Consider the following 15925-nt stretch of genomic DNA (forward strand, 5'->3'; position numbering starts at 1 on the left):
CTGGCCGCTCGCCGGGGAAGCGCTGGACGGCGGAGCGCGGGCGGGAGGCGGCGGAGCGGGGCCCGGCCGGGGATGGGGGCCGCCCCCCCCCGCCACGATGCTGCTGGGCAGGAAGCCGGAGGCGCCCCTCGGCGCGGGTGAGGCGGCGGGGCCGGGCGGGAGAGCGCGGAGGGCGGGCGCCGGGCCCGGCTCGGGGGTCCCGCGGGGAGGAGGCCGGTGCGGGCCGGGAGCCGCCTCGCCGCGGCCCCCCCCGGGGGTTCTCCCGTTCGCAGAGCTGCCGAGCCCCGGCGGTCGCGGTAAACGCTGCGGTTTGAAGTTCTTTAGCGGTATTTGCCAGCTGCCCTGCGGACCGGCACGGCCCCCCCCCCGTCCCGCAGCCAGCCGGGACTCCCGCGTAACTCCCGCGGATCGCTTATGGAGGATCCCCTGCCTCGGGGCAGCCCTGTCCGGTGTTGGAGCCGTTGCCCCTCTGCTGGTGTCGTTCCTAGCGAGGCCAGTTCGGGATTATCCCGCTGGAGGGGGAGTGGGGAGCGCACGGGTTAACGTTTCTGCAGGCTAGATATTTGCAGTGCAAAAGCTGTTTAAAATAAAAGAGAAGCTGTAAATTAAAAGTGCCACAAATTACGATTTCCCAAGAGCTTTGCACTCTGTTGTGGTATTTAACCGTGCTCGCAGTGTTTAGCTGTAGTCGTAGCTGGATTCGAAAGATCATTTAATAAACGACCGAGAAGCGATGGTCTTGCAGCCGGAAAGGTGCCAGCCAGGTACGCTGCAGCGTTTGTCTCGCTCTGTGTTAACGTGAATTTTTGTGACTGACTGGTTTGTGTGCGGGACGTTTCCAGGCAGGTTTGCGGATGGGTTGTACGACTCCTACATGAGGATAGATCAGATCAGGTACCAAGAGGCTACAAACGAAGAACACAGCCCCTCAGGACTGCCTTCCCTCGGGAGAGCTAACGTGAGTGTTTTAAAGTCGTCTGGGTCTTCGCGTTGTGTTGTGTGGCGGTGAGAACTGTCGAGGAGTTGGATATCTCTCTGTGGAGAATAAATTAAAAAAGTGGGATGGTGCAGCTTTGTAAGTAGCTTATTAACATTATTGCTTTTCCTAAGCATGAAAATGATGCGGTGTTGTGCTCAATGTAGAACTGCTAGGCAGCCTTAGAAATCCTGTTTTACTATCCTCAGCTCATGTTTTAATCACAAAAGTTATTTTACAAGAGCTTGAAGTGTTCTGCCGTGTCACCTCGTGTGTTGATAAGCATGTAAATCCACACATGCTTTGCACTCTTGCATGCTTCCATTTTAGTTTCCCTCATGAAAATTCCAAGAGATAAGTACTTACAAACAGCAGAAGGAGCAGTGTGGGTTTGCATGGCTGCCAAACATCTTACAAAAGGATCTTTCTCCTCTGAAAACTCTGGCATTATCTGCCACTTCGTTTACTAGCAAAATAGCTCTTCCTGGACTGAAGGTGTTAATGTGCTGCTTCATAAGTGCTGTGTTTCCTCAGCAGACGTGGAGTTACGAGATCTTTCCTTAAATTGATTGAACTGAGCCATAGTGGTTGTGTTCAGCTGTACAGTGATCCGACCTTTCTATGGTTTTCAGATGTGTTTTGGCTCTTGTTGAATTCCGGCAGAAGTGAAGGAGCTTGAGCTTAAAAAATCCCACTCTTTAAAATGTGAAAATAGACATTTCACCGAGTAAGAAGCATTTGAAAAATCATCAACTTGTGGTAGTTTATTGTAACAGATACTAGTAATTAGCTTGGTCTGTGCTGTTTGCTGAGCAAACTCACTAGCACGGGTCTGTGTTTATCCTTTTTGCCAATATTGAGGGAGAGTGGAAGAAATGTAGACACTTGTTGAGTAGTAGAGTTTGAAGAGTAGTGGGTTGGCGTTTTGGCAGGGGGTGTGGGAACTCTCAAACTGCAGTGTTTAAGTCGTAGTGTAACTACAGTTTTTTGTAAGTGAAATCAGTAGAATGGAGCTATCCCTATCCAGATAAGTACAAATATAACTATGAATATTTTGTTTCTCTAGTGTATCTTATTCTTCATCTGTATGTTGTCCATCAAGCCTGTTAACTTCTTAAGGTTAGATTAAGGATTTTAAAATGCTTAGTTTTGCCATGATGACACATCAAAAAAATACAGCCTGAGCGGTATCTTGCGAGCAGGAACTGAGATGAAGCGTGGAAGGATGAAAATCGTGATGCTCAGTTTTCATGGGAAAGGATCTGGAATTAAGTGATGTTTGGTTTCTTCCTTGCAAGATGTTTGTATTATGATGTAATGTGACATGAGAATTGAAGACTTATGATGTCTGCAGCTGTCTGTTCTTTTCATCTTAACTACAAGAGAACAGAAACACCTCTGCTTTCAGAATACACGGGTTTGATTCAGTTTGCTTCATTTGGAAAGCAACTGATGCACTTTTGCAAAACCAGTTGTGCAGGAACTGGGTTAACTGTTTCCTCCTCAATTAAAATGAAGTTTTGTAAGTATGTGATAATCTTCAACAGGGTGCCGCTTGTGTTTGTCAGTTTAATTTCTTGGCTGCTGATAGCGCTTTATCAATAAAACAAAACCTGTGCAGCCCGTGATTTGTAAATGAAAGCTGTGGAAAGAAAGCTGATGTTACCCAGAAGTCATCTGACTCTAAGTGTAGGTCTTCTGAGTTGAAGTTAAGATTGCTCTATGTTTGTGTCTCACTGTCAAGTGGCAAATGATTTTGGTAGTCCTCTAAAAACGAAAAGGTAGCCCTTACCAATGAACAGCTGCTGAGCCGGGTTTGAGATCCAAAGCCATAGTTTCTTCATTAAGAAATAGTTCCAGGATAAATTGAATCATGAATTCCTTATTTATTTAGGTATTCAAAGGTACGAAATGTTTGCTACGAACAGCATTACCGGAGTTGCTATTGCTCTGGAATGGAAGTGTTGAGATGTAGCGATGTTTGCAAGGCTTTCGCACTTTATCCTGTTGCTACAATTTATGATGTTTGGGCTGTTAACACCATTTTTTTGAAACCAAATAGTTGAAAGAAATTTGTGCGATGCAGTAGCACGTTTCGAAGTCTCGGTGCTTAGTTCATCTGTGCAGCTAGAGAAGGCTGCTCCGCAGAGCCCTGCGAGCGCAAGCTGCCGCAGCAGTGTTCTGCAGGGGTGCAGTTGCGTCCGTTCTGAGTCACGGGGATAAAAAGCCGCTTCTGTTGGGCTTGCAATTGAAACCCGTGTAGGAGGAATACCAAGTTTTGATTGCAAAGGTGAAAATAAGACTCCTGCTGTAGAAGGACAGGCTTGTTTTGTTCTGTGCTGCCCCTCTCTCCTGCCCCCGCCCCCGGGAAAACTTCAGGAAACCAACAAGCGTGAGCCTTGCTCTGTGCCTGTGTTCGCTGCTGATTTGTAAACTCACTGTTTGGAGTCTTTTAGCCAGTTCTGAAAATAAGTCGTTCTTATCTCGGAGGTTCAGCCAGGCTCCGAGAAAAAGGCGTTTAGTCCAAGTTACCAGGGTTGGGCTTTTGTTGTTTTGTTTGAGACTTTCTGGAAAGGCGTGTCTCTTGCAGTACACTGTGTTTTGGGGTTGATAGGACTCGGAGTAGTGGAACTTAGTAGGTTATATCCGATGGCCCCTAGTCACCACTGATAAGGACTGCCTTCTGCAGGAAATGCCCGTTTTTTGGGGGCTTGTGAGCGAGAGCTAACACTTCAGGGCAGCACCAACAAACAGGCTCGTAAAAGAGTTATCTGTAGTTGTTTTTGGCGAGAGCATTCACTTCTCTTATTTACAGACTGTGCCGAGATGTTGGACTGTATGTAACTGAAAAGGAATTTGGCTTTATTGCTGTGGATCTGCAGGTTTATTTATATATTTTGGTTGATTCCTGTGCAGTTATTTTGGTTTTCAGGGATTCGGTTTGGCATGTGTCTCAAATCTTTATTTTTAGATTAAAGGACAAAATGGAAAACAGATGTTGCTACTCTAGTCATGGCTTCGTCAGCATTGCGCGGGTCAGACACCACCTCTCTGCTGTCTGTCAGCGTGGAGCATCAGTGAGTAGAACAGGGGAATAGCTGCAGTTCTAGGAAGGAACTGAACTCCAGGGAGTTCAGCATTTACTAAGTGGTAAAAATGGCAAGCTTGAAAAATTTCACAGTGCTTTTCTCATGGTCTGTGTGTTCATTTCAGATGTAAATGTTTTAACATGTGGCAGTAAGAGACGGTGGTTACAGACTACTGTCAACAAAGTTGGGAGTAAGAGATAGTCTCAATTATTCAGAGCTTCAAGGTCTGTATTAAGATAGTTGTGAAGCTATTATTATTTCAAAGGGAGTTGTGGATATGATGGCATTTTCCCCTTCAAAAAATAAATATAATTTTTTTAAAAAAAAAGTATGGTTTATCTTGTCTTGCTCTCCTTGCTCAGCTTGGTTACGCCAGCCTTATGTCACTGGCTGTCATTTCTTGTCTTCCTTTGGCAGCCTTGTCTCTGCCATTTTCCTGACGCTCCTCTGCACGTTCACCTTATGCTGCATGTTTCGGACAGGTGCAGGTTGCATCTGTCGTTGGTTGTGTTTGCTGCACCCACGTTTAGAGCTAAACATAGCTGTTGCCCCGGCTGTTTGCTGACTGCGTGCATACTAGTAGGTATTGTGTCCTTGTTTGAGCGTTTGGCTCTCTAGGGTTTACCCTTTATGGGCTTAAAAATACACTACATTTGAGCAAGTGATTGTTTCAGTAAGCTGCGTTCTTTTTCTGTACCCGTCTATAACTGTGCTTGTAACTTGAGTAGTTCAGGTCCAGCATTTTATACTTGTTCCTAACAGAAGTGCAAAACCTGTTATGTTACTGCTTTTGTTTTACGTGGTACTGATTTTATTCCTGGTCTGTGCTTTAAAAGATAAAAGTAAAGCTTGTTTTGTTTTGTTTTTCCATCTGTAGGTTTCTAGCAACAAACTCGCAATGAAGGATCACCCTCTGGCTGGAAGTCAGGTCAAAGTGGAGCAATTATTTGAGGACTCTGGCAACAGACGGAGCAGCACTCTTCAGTCTGCAGGAATTACTAGTTCAGAAAGATGTCTTCCTTCCCTGACAAAAGATAAAAGTATAGAGAGCATAAGCACTTCGAAAGGTGCTGGTGGTTCCTCAAAACCACATAAAGCCATTTCCCAAACTCCAGAGGAAGCTGTCAAACAGTACAAACATCAGCTGTCTGCTTATGAGCAGCAAGAGATTTTTAATTTTTCTGAAATCTATTTCGTGGGTCCAGCTGCAAAAAAGAGGCAAGGAGTGATTGGTGGGCCCAACAATGGAGGTTATGATGATGACCAAGGCAGCTACATTCACGTGCCCCACGACCATGTTGCTTACCGGTATGAAGTACTCAAAATCATTGGCAAGGGCAGTTTTGGACAAGTTGCTAAAGTCTACGATCACAAACTCCATCAACACTTAGCCTTAAAGATGGTTCGCAATGAAAAGAGATTCCATCGCCAAGCAGCAGAAGAGATCCGGATTCTGGAGCATCTGAAGAAACAGGACAAAACAGGCAGTATGAACGTTATTCACATGCTGGAAAGCTTCACCTTTCGGAACCACATCTGTATGACCTTTGAACTCTTGAGTATGAACTTGTACGAGCTGATTAAAAGAAATAAGTTTCAGGGCTTCAGTATCCAACTGGTACGCAAGTTTGCTCACTCTATACTGCAGTGTTTGGATGCTCTGTACAGAAACAAAATCATACACTGTGACTTGAAACCAGAAAATATCCTCCTAAAACAGCAGGGGAGATGTGGAATCAAGGTTATAGATTTTGGCTCCAGCTGTTTTGAGCACCAAAGAGTCTACACATATATTCAGTCCCGATTTTATCGGGCGCCAGAGGTAATTCTGGGGAGTCGCTATGGGATGCCCATAGACATGTGGAGTTTTGGCTGTATCCTGGTGGAACTATTGACTGGATACCCTCTTTTTCCTGGAGAGGATGAGGGAGACCAACTGGCTTGTATGATGGAGCTTCTTGGAATGCCGCCTCAGAAGCTTTTGGATCAATCCAAGCGAGCCAAGAACTTCATCAACTCTAAGGGTCATCCTCGCTACTGCACTGTAACTACACATGCAGATGGAAGAGTGACCCTTAATGGGAGTCGGTCGCGCCGGGGTAAACTACGAGGAGCCCCAGGGAGCAAAGACTGGGTGACGGCACTGAAAGGCTGCGACGATCACTTGTTTATAGAGTTCTTAAAAGAATGTCTCAGCTGGGAACCTTCCGCGCGCATGACTCCAAGTCAAGCGTTACGGCACCCGTGGATTTGTAAGCGAACGCCCAAACTACCCAGCACTGATAAAACCTCCAACCGACGGATTTCTAGTTATACAAGTTCTTTCACAGCAATAGGTTCCAAGTTGCCTCCTGTAGTTGGTGTCGCGAGCAAGCTGAGAGCTAATTTAACGTCCGACTCCAATGGCAGTATACCTCTATGCACTGTGCTACCCAAGCTGGTCAGCTAATAGAGAATTATGTATTTCCAGAATACATACCTTGTATTTTAATTGTTAGTAATGTGCAAGGAAGTTAAATGCAGACGTTTTTAATGGATTTACTTTTTATTAGAGGCTAACTCTTGAATATAAAAAATTCAGTCAATGTGTACACATTTTAAGGGCTAACTTTTATCCGATGTTTCACTCACAATGTGGTGCATATTACATTGCTGGGTAGGCCAGCTCAGCTGTGGAGTAAAACGACAGTTTGGCAGACGTGCTATTTAATAATGCTGGTTTAGAAATGGGACCGTTTCTTATCAGGACGGTTTAACAGATTCTTTTGCTTAAGACAGCAAGGGAAATTGGTTGAAAATACATATTTTCAGTTAATCTCCAACTGAACTCTTTTTATTCTGGGGAGAGTTTTTACATCTGTTGTCAAAAGCACAAATGTGTTAATGTAATGCATTAGGAACTTGTTTGCAAATTGCTAATTTATGTTTTAAGAATTTGGTTTCTCTGCGCGGCTATTCCCTTATCTGTCCTAACTGGGATTTTTAAAAACACCATGGGATATAGACACCAAAAAAATTTGGTGTTGAAATTTTATCGTTTGATATTTTTTTATTATTTTTTTTCCCCAAAGGAGGGTAGAAATGCCATGGAACACGGGATATATCTAAATAAAACTACTAACTTCTGTACACTTGCTGTTTCCCTGAAGCGTCTATGGAAAGCTGGTAGGGGAATTCAAGATCAGGACTGGTCCACCACAGGTGTGGGCCAGTTTGTTCAAGGCTAATGAATCAGTTACATGTCTCTTTGGAGCCTGGATCATCAGTTCTGCCAGGTGTGTGTGTGTGTTTGTTTTCCTGTGTTGTTCCCAAAACACAAATGTTGAACTTATAAAGCTGTTTTATACATGTTTGAGATTCTGGTCATTTTAAGAATTGTTTGGGGTTTTTTTTTGTGTGTGTGTAGAGTGAATTCCATTGAATTAGGTGGAGCTCTTTTAATAAAAAGCAAACATGCCACCCCTATCAGACAAGGAAATGTTTTTAAGGCCCAGGACTGTAATTAGTAAATGGGGGGGGACATGCCTAATAATTGGAAGTGTGCTCTGAGATCTAAGCATCTGTGAAATATCAGGAAAGACTGCTAGGGTGCAAGCACTGGTGGATCCACATCAAACTACGTTCTGGGAAGAGCTGCTGTGTTTCTAACTGTATTCCTTCAGGTCTTTCAGAGAGAGGTGCCTGCGTTCTCTCATGCTTGAAATAGATGAGTTTGCATTTCCTCTTCCTTTAGCTTCCCAGAACACGTGAAGGTGGTGTGAGCTGTGATGGCAACAGCACAGCTCGGGCTGTTCTTGCAGCCACATGGCCTGAGTCCATTTGCAAAAACATCTGATCTCCGGCCAGGTGCCTGAACGCAATTTTAATACAATTTAGAGCTTTTATGAACAGAAGGTTTTAAATTTAAAGAGGTTTTAATGTTAAAACAAGGCCACTCTCAGTATACAAAGGAGTTACCAGGGTGACTTTCAAAGGAGTTACCAGGGTTCACTGCAAGATGCTCCCTCTGAGAAGATGGGGCTGCGTTTGCTCCTCTGCTCCGTTCAGTTACAGCGCGGTGAAATGCGGGGTGGAGGCCTGTAGAAAAAGTCAGAAAGACAGAGCCAAAGCTCCAGAGTTTCCAGGTCTGTTGTTTAAACTGAAGTTCTTGTGTACGTAGCTTTTCTGAGTTCCTTGGTTTTACAAGTGTCAATTCAATAAGCTCAGTAGTAATATTGAAGTAACGTCTAGCCTTTATCCGTGCAGCTACAAGTAGTACAGCGTGTGGGTTATGTTCATGGTTCACTTGATAATAATGCATGACTGGGTTTTGGGTTGTTATTTTTTGGCTCAGCTGAGTGGAGTTTTATTTGAATGGAGAATCAAGGAAGTGTAATTTTGGGGGAAGTAGCAGAAGTCACTGTTGACTTTTGTACAATCTTAATAGATGTGGCACATTTTAAGAAGCCAGAAACATTCTTCTTCCTTCTCTACCCTTTATGTATTTTTTTACACAATATACCTGGTGAATAAGGAGAAAGGAACCTTTCAGGAGCAATGGCTTCTTAGGAAAGATGCCTAGAAAAGCACTTTATAATAGAGACTGTAAAGTACTGGCAGTGTCTGGAGCCTGGCAGAAGGCGGTGGGGTGCCGGTGGGCTGGGAGCTGTACAAACAGGTCTGCTCTTAGGAACGCAGAGCAGTATCTCGGTTCTGAACTGTTTTCATTTATAAAATGCCAAATGTAGAATGGTCATTCTCCTGTGACTTCTGGGAACTGGTTACTGTGAGGTAACCAGCCTCTGGTGTACCCACCGTCATCTCACTTACGGCCGGTGCTGTAAAACCGCAGATAAAGTAATTAGCTGGCAAGAACATTGCTTTTTATCTAGAAAATGTGTTCAGCGTGCGCTGACTGCGCAAGGTACCCGTTATGAGTTGTCTGTGTTTAAGACTGGATCTTTCTTACTTGGCACTACTGTGTTTTAAAATCAAGTGCGTGGTTAACTGTGTTGCTAATCTGGGGCTCTTGTCTGTAGAGCCTTGGGAGGTGAGAAGGAAAAGAGAGCAGCCTGGGAGGATTTTTACTACACTGAAAAGGACTTCTTCATAACCCAGGGAATGCAACTGAGAGTATTTTGGTCATGTTTCTGATTACTAAGCCCCATTTTCTTTACAAAATGTTTCCTTTCAGTGAGTAGCATGACCCAGAATTCCCAAACCGGGAGAGCCCTTCAGGTGAGCTGATAAATCTCATGGCTGGGAGAGCGCTGAGGCATCGTCGCTGCAGCCGCTTGACTTTCTGAGTTCCCTGCGAGTGAGCGCAGGCGTTGCCCACAGCCAGGCGTGGAGGCTGGGACCACGGGCTGCGTCGCTGGACGGTGCCCTTCACAGAGGGTGGTCTCGCTCGCAGCGGCTGTCTTCGCTGAGATACAGCCAAATCCCACGTTCACGCTTTGTTTTTTGGAAAGCTAAACATTAATGAAGTCTGAAATTGTCAGAAGTCCATCGTTTTATTAGTTGTGATACTGGTTAGAATGTTAAAGTAGTTTAAACTTGTCTAAATAGATGAACACAACAGCTTTTATTTTTGTGGCAACTCTTTGCTTTGCAGGTTTGTTAATCTGCCAGCGCTAGTGAGGTGCCACCAGAACCTCCGTCACCTTCCCACAAAACAAACGCCAATGGCCTGGGCTTACAGCGAAACGGCCATCGCATCTGTAAAAGTCACCCAAACTTATTTTAAAATGTTCCTTGTAACTTTCCCTCTGTTTTACTGCCCTGTTAGTCTCTGTATTGTAAATGACATGCTCTGATGATCATCTGCATTTTAGCTGTTTGGTTTAGCAGTATTTTTGTATAAACGAATGAGCATCGCACCTGACAGATACGCAGTGCTTCTGCACAGGGGTCCGAAGGTGATCTGCCTGCCCCGGCTGCAGGGAGAACCTCGGTTTTGCCTGAACCCAGGGGGACAGCGAAGTGTTCTTCTTCCCTGCGGAACGTGGTAGCGTGGGCAGATGCCCACCCAGGCTGTGTTTACTTCTCTAGAGGTTTGCTCTGGCCAGCGCCAGCTGCGGAGGGTGAAGCTGGTTGCCCAACAGTGACCTGATTCCAGAGATCTGCTGCGTACGGCGGATCTCTTGATCCTTCCCATCCCGCTGGAACAGGAGCTCTGGTTGTCTGCTGACCTAGGAATTCAGAACAGACTAACTGGAAAGCTTAAAAGTGACTTTTGTGGGAGAGAGAGCGTGTTGCTCGCTCTGAAATTGTTTGCAGCGTTGTGACCTGTTAGGACTTCCACACAGCTGAAAAGTTTTTAAGCAGTGATTTATCGGTAGAGGTTCTTTGCAATGGCCATCCTCTTTAAAACTACCTCTGAAATAAAAATGGGGTCCTTTTTAAAGGGATATTCACTGCAGACTACAGCTCTTCTTTTTTTTTTTTCTTTCTTATTTAAACACTAGTAGTGTTTTGGCTGTGAACCATGTACGTGATGATCTCAGCAGTGTCTTCCTAATCCTCGCCGCACAGGCAAAAGGGCTGATTCTGCACCCGGAGATCTCTGCTGAAATGATGGATACAGATCCCCTGCCTGCCAAAGTTTAATCCTGGTGGGGAAGTGGAGAGCCAAAAAACTGTGGAAAGACCTGCAGTACTTCTCTGCCGTACCCAGCTGAGACTGGAAACAAACTGCGCTGAGAGACTGCTCCTCAATGGAAAAACCCACGGCTTTTGGACGCGTTGGGCACCCGGAGCTGTGGCTCCCTGGCAGTTCTGAAAACTGGGCAGCATGTTTTTATATTTGGTGTTTATCACAGATACCACTTGGGGGGGAGGGTTTGGAGGGTTTTTTGTTTGTTTTAATTTGACAAGGGTTTGGGGAGTTGCGTGCACTTCATGCTTCCCATTAAAGAGCCCTTACGTGCTCTAAAACTCCGCTGATACCTTGCAGGGTTTTGACTCCCACTGCGACACGTAAACCCTGGGGTCACCAGGGCGGGCTCGGGTAGGTGAGCATCGTCCCAGCATGCGGAGGGTGCGGTGACTTGAAGCCGAACGCGGTGCTTGCCGACAGGCTGACTGGGTCAGTAAGCCTGCGCTGCCGGAATAGCCCGTGTTCCCCGTGCGCAGCGCTGTGCCTTATCGCTCTGCCGGCCTCCAGCTCTTGGGGCAATCAAATCGCTCTTCAGGGGTTCTTACACATTGCAGATGTTCATGCTAAATGTCAACGTCTAAAGAATTTGCCAGGTTAGGCTTTTTACTATAAATATTGTGATGAGGTGTAATATGGTGGAGAATGTAGAAGACACCTAAGGTGCATGTGAGTGTAACTCTGTGAAGGAACACTTTGGGGAGAAGTCCGACTCAAATGTGTATTTAAATGTCATGAACAGATCTTTCCTAAAGTTGTATTTCAGTTCATTTTTAAAAGAAAATAAATACATAGTTTTCTGTAGCAACAGACTGTGCAAATTCCTAAAAGAAGTACTTGATTTAAAATTAAAACAGAAAAGCAATGATGATTTCCAGCTGGTGTAACTGACCTGGCATGGCCAGACCCGACCTGCAGTGGGATCTAACCGGAGATCAGCAGAAGGTTGTCAGACTCTGGGCGAATAGATGGTGTCAGCGTGGCTGTGCTAAACGTGAGGAGTGCTCCCATCTGACAAATGTTCTTCTCGTTAACGGTGCTGTAATTAGAACGTATCGAAGTTTTGCCGTGACATTCTTCAGTTGTCACTTTCTTACTCAGCCCCCTGGGGATATTTTAAAGCCCAGAATCCTGCTTATCCCTCGGCTGAAAGGAGAAATCCAGTAATAGCCACTTAAGGAAGATTTGCTTTTATTAGAAACCTATAAATGGGTAACCTACTGTACCCGAGTGGCTATGGGAATGGTTTGAAGATGAAATCATGCCGCAGTAAAAAGGTCCCTAGCTATGACCTGTATGACTAAACGATGCGTGGTACACGCAGAAGGTTTGCAGACACCACCGCCTGAATTTTTCCTTGTTTTAATGCGGGTGAATGGCAAATGTTAGATTAAGAAAAAAGTTTACAGTCTGAAAGCAGGAAGAAAATACGTGCATGCAGACATTGAAGTGCTCTTTGAATGTCTTTGTTTGCGGTGTAGGTGTATGAACATACGTGTGGCTGCGTAGCCGGCAGGCACGGTGCCTGCTCAGCCTGCCGCGGTCCCTGCCCTTCACGGGACACTCTCTGCGTGAGGATTTTGTGTCGCTGAGTGACATTTTCTCAGGCACAGCACCTCGTTTTAAAATAATCGCCTTATCTTGCCGTGCTGTAGCGCTGGTTGGTGTGATGTGATGAGGTGTCGCACCGCGGACGCTGCTGCCTGGAGCTGCACGGCGCGCTGTGACGCGGCGCGCTGCTTGCTGCCAGCTCAGGACCTGGGGAATCCGACGCTGACGCCGTGTTCACAGAATTCCACCTCTCGAAATGATGCTGAGGGATGGCAGTAGAAAATCTGCGTCTCTGAACAAAGTGTCGGGCTGTGGGCCCATTGTTGCTCATGGTATATTCCATCCATTATTAATTACAGCCATTCATTCATTAATGTGGTTTCTTGATGGAAAAATGAATCAGCAGATTCTTAAATCATTTTGTCAGGCAGAAGAAGAGATTTTCTTGCATTGAGCAATATTCCTTTCGGTTCGCTGGGTTGAGCTTTTCAACCTCTGCGTGGTAAGAAGGCAGTGCCATTCCCCGTAGCAGATTCATTTAGCAGAAAGCGCTTTAAAAAGCAGCTGCGTCGGTCTAGCGAGTTGCTGCTTAGCACAAGTTTGTCCAGTTTCATTTTTGCCTGCTGACATTTTAAAGTCACAGGCTGAGGGCTTTTTTTGAACGGCCTGTCTAATTTATATGGGTAAGCCAAGACTTTGCCATGGTGGCCAGCTGTGCTGGAGCGTCAGAGTTGGGTCTTCTGCTTGATACGTTTTGAAGGGACCTGATTTTTCTGAAAAGAAGAGCCAGGAAGTTCCTAGGGCCATTCCAAAGGGCCTCAAAATTACCAGACTGAAAACCTGGGATGTCTTTTCTAGCGACAGTGACGGTACAAACGACCAGCGATGCCTGGAGTCTGCACGTGCGGGACGTTGCCGTGCTCTCCTTTCCAGGGAGTCCTGCCCTCCAGCCTGCTGTGTACGCAGGGTTCTGTGACACCGCTGAACACCGCAGCGGCTCTTAAGCTACATCTGCCAGCAGTCCTTGTGCTCAGCGGGCTGGAACAGAGGGGAAGGGTGTTGGTAAGCTGTTTTGGTTTCGGCTGCCGCCGGCAACAAAAGCGCCACGCGGCCGCCCCTCCCCCCGCCGGCGTGCGGAGGAGAATGGAAAGAAAGAGGCAGAAACTGGTGGGTCGGGATAAGGGCAGTTTAACAGAACAGCAAACAGAGGGAAAACAGGAACAACAACGATACAAATAAGGAGAAAACACAACCACGAACCGTACAACAGCCGCTCTCCCGAAAACCGGACCGGCGCTGCGCCCGCCCAAGCCGCGAGAGCCTTCCCGCCGCACCGCCCCCCCCCCTACCGGAACCCAGCGTGACGGCACATGGTATGGAATACCAGGCTCTGTTTGGCCAGGTGGGGTCAGCCCCCACCCCCCGGCTGTGCCCCTTCCTGGATTCCAGTGAAAATTAACCCTGTTCTGGCCAAACCCAGGACATAAGCGCTTCCTCGAAGAGGCGAGGCTGCTGTGTGCCCAGTGAGCAGGAGCCTGGTCCAGTGAGGAGGAGCTGCCTGGCAGGCTGGTTGGGGGGCCCCGGAGTAACTTGTCAGTGACCCGTCGGGCTGCACGGGGAGCCTGTCTGAGCTCTGCTCTCGATTCTCACGCACGCTGCTCTTACGGCTGTGGGTCAGCGTGTGGCTCAAGGCTGTGTTGACCAAAGAGGTGAATTTTGCCCATAATTAGGTTCTCTTTAAGCATCAGCTAGCAAGCTAGTGCTAGTCTTTGTATGAGTCAGTTAATTCTTTTTATAAATTCTTTGCTACGCAGATGATGAATGAATGGTAGGCAGCATTGGGTTTGTTTTCTTTCCTCTCGTCAAATCACCCTAACGGGCTTGACGAACGCTTTTGCGGACGGCCACGTGCACAGATGCTCAGAAATGTCTTTGCCCTTGCGGATTGTTTTCTTCTCTCCACGTGGATGCTCTGTGCTTTGGACAAAGCCCATGACGTGCTCTAAATGTTTTCCCGTGGTGCCATCGCCGTCTCGCCCCAGTGTTGATACAGACAGCATAAATGGGATGTACTTGGCGCAGCTGCAGCCAGCAGCAGCAGCCATCTGTGCCCCGAGGCGTCTGCGGAGCCTGAGCTTCTCAGGAGTCCAAGGAGGGGTTGGGATCTGGCTCTCGGCTTCGGGGCGGGATGGCAGGGAGACGGGGCTGTCGGCACAGCGCTCCGCAGCTCTTCCCTCGCCCCTTGCGAGCGGGGTCGGGCTGAAGGGTCCCTGCAGCGTGCTCCGGCTCGGCTGCGGGGATGGAAGCGTTGCCTGGATGAAGTCTGCCCGTTCAGAACTGCTGAGAGGAGCTTTCGGACACTGCCAGCGAGGCAGCCCCAGCCTCCTGCCGAGGAGCGGAGCCATGTAAGGGTTTGCATTCCTCCCGCTAGCGCGGAAGCGCTGGTATTTGGCTCTACAAGCAGAGGAGAGGCGTACCGGGTACCGGAGAGAGTCGTCTTCCTGGGCAAGTGGGTTGTCGGTAGGACGGCAGAGACCACGATTATAATAATTAGGCGTAATTAAGCATAGCTGAGAAGGGATTGAAAGAAATAAAGCACATGCCTGATTAGCCCACAGAATTTACTGTTGGAGGCTGTTCTAAAGCCCAGTGACATTGTTTTTAAAGCAGGTTGAATTCAGTATGAAATTCTTCACAGTTTTCACAGAATCACAGAATCACAGAATAGTAGGGGTTGGAAGGGCCCTCTGTGGGTCATCTAGTCCAACCCCCCCGCCGAAGCAGGGTCACCTACAGCAGGCTGCACAGGACCTTGTCCAGGCGGGTCTTGAATATCTCCAGAGAAGGAGACTCCACAACCTCCCTGGGCAGCCTGTTCCACTGCTCCGTCACCCTCAGAGAGAAGAAGTTCCTCCTCATGTTCAGACGGAACTTCCTGTGCCTCAGTTTGTGCCCATTACCCCTTGTCCTGTCACTGGGCACCACTGAAAAGAGCTTGGCCCCATCCTCCTGACACCCACCCTTCAGATATTTGTAGGCATTTATAAGGTCCCCTCGCAGCCTTCTCTTCTTCAGGCTGAACAAGCCCAGTTCCCTCAACCTCTCCTCGTAGTGGAGATGCTCCAGTCCCCTCACCATCCTTGTAGCCCTCCGCTGGACTCTCTGGAGAGGAGGGTTGCGCTCAGCTGGTGGCCTTGCAGGGCTGTGCAGTGGGCGGCCACGTGGATGAAGATCTCCTCGGGCGGGAAGAAGAATTGGAAAAATAGTATTTCCACCCTGCCATGCTCAGCAGGAGCCTCAGCAGCTCGTGCTGCTCGTTCTGGCATCGGCAAAGGGTGAGAAGGAGAGGACGAAAGAAGCATTTTGCTCAGTACTATCACAGGTCTGACTGATAATGCCCAAGGTCCTCGTTCATGTCCTGCACCGCCCAGGGCCGAGCAATGCAGCAATATCTGCTGAGCCTGCCTGCGTGCCCGTCTGCAGCGCCGGGTGACAGCCGCCCCAGCGACGTTAACGATAGAAGCTGCCAGTCTCCCCAGCAGGTGTTGATGATGGATGGCATAAATGAAATTGTATTTGAGGTGCGAGCAGCCAGCTGTAAAGTCATCACACAGGAAAGGTCATGCAAGTGATTTACACCAGAAGTTCCCTGCTCTCAAAGCCGTAAGCACAGAA

The 15925-nt window shown here is 47.4% G+C and overlaps 2 protein-coding genes across 6 annotated transcripts; one reads left to right on the top strand and one right to left on the bottom strand.

Annotated features, from left to right (window-relative positions):
* DYRK3 (dual specificity tyrosine phosphorylation regulated kinase 3) lies at positions 1-11502 on the top strand. 4 transcript variants are annotated; one of them, XR_012766203.1, is made up of 4 exons: positions 1-137; positions 843-958; positions 4943-7340; positions 9239-11502. XR_012766203.1 is itself a non-coding variant. In XM_075443071.1 (3 exons), exons 1-3 carry the CDS (start codon positions 98-100, stop codon positions 6512-6514), a joined length of 1728 nt encoding a protein of 575 aa, XP_075299186.1. In that variant the 5' UTR covers positions 1-97; the 3' UTR covers positions 6515-11502. The 4 variants fall into 4 exon arrangements, 3 of the variants coding, with proteins under 3 accessions (XP_075299186.1, XP_075299188.1, XP_075299187.1); XM_075443071.1 differs by having other exon boundaries at positions 4943-11502; XM_075443073.1 differs by having other exon boundaries at positions 1-133; positions 4943-11502.
* Positions 11503-13600: 2098 nt separating this feature from the next.
* Positions 13601-15660, bottom strand: LOC142364154 (uncharacterized). Of its 2 annotated transcripts, none has more exons than XM_075443077.1 (2): positions 15386-15660; positions 13601-14820 (listed from the first exon to the last, which is right to left on the bottom strand). In XM_075443077.1, exons 1-2 carry the CDS (start codon positions 15386-15388, stop codon positions 14113-14115), a joined length of 711 nt encoding a protein of 236 aa, XP_075299192.1. In that variant the 5' UTR covers positions 15389-15660; the 3' UTR covers positions 13601-14112. The 2 variants fall into 2 exon arrangements, with proteins under 2 accessions (XP_075299192.1, XP_075299193.1); XM_075443078.1 differs by having other exon boundaries at positions 15271-15660.
* Positions 15661-15925: the final 265 nt, after the last annotated feature.

The sequence above is a fragment of the Opisthocomus hoazin genome, chromosome 25 (assembly GCF_030867145.1).
Source record: "Opisthocomus hoazin isolate bOpiHoa1 chromosome 25, bOpiHoa1.hap1, whole genome shotgun sequence".
Lineage (NCBI taxonomy): Eukaryota > Metazoa > Chordata > Aves > Opisthocomiformes > Opisthocomidae > Opisthocomus > Opisthocomus hoazin.

Bases quoted from the DNA above. Each gene is read 5' to 3' on its own strand.
- DYRK3 (XM_075443073.1), top strand. From the start codon at position 73: ATGGGGGCCGCCCCCCCCCGCCACGATGCTGCTGGGCAGGAAGCCGGA. The intron at 134-842 runs GCGGGTGAGGCG...GGACGTTTCCAG, and splicing joins AGCCGGAGGCGCCCCTCGGC to GCAGGTTTGCGGATGGGTTG. The intron at 959-4,942 runs GTGAGTGTTTTA...TTCCATCTGTAG, and splicing joins CTTCCCTCGGGAGAGCTAAC to GTTTCTAGCAACAAACTCGC.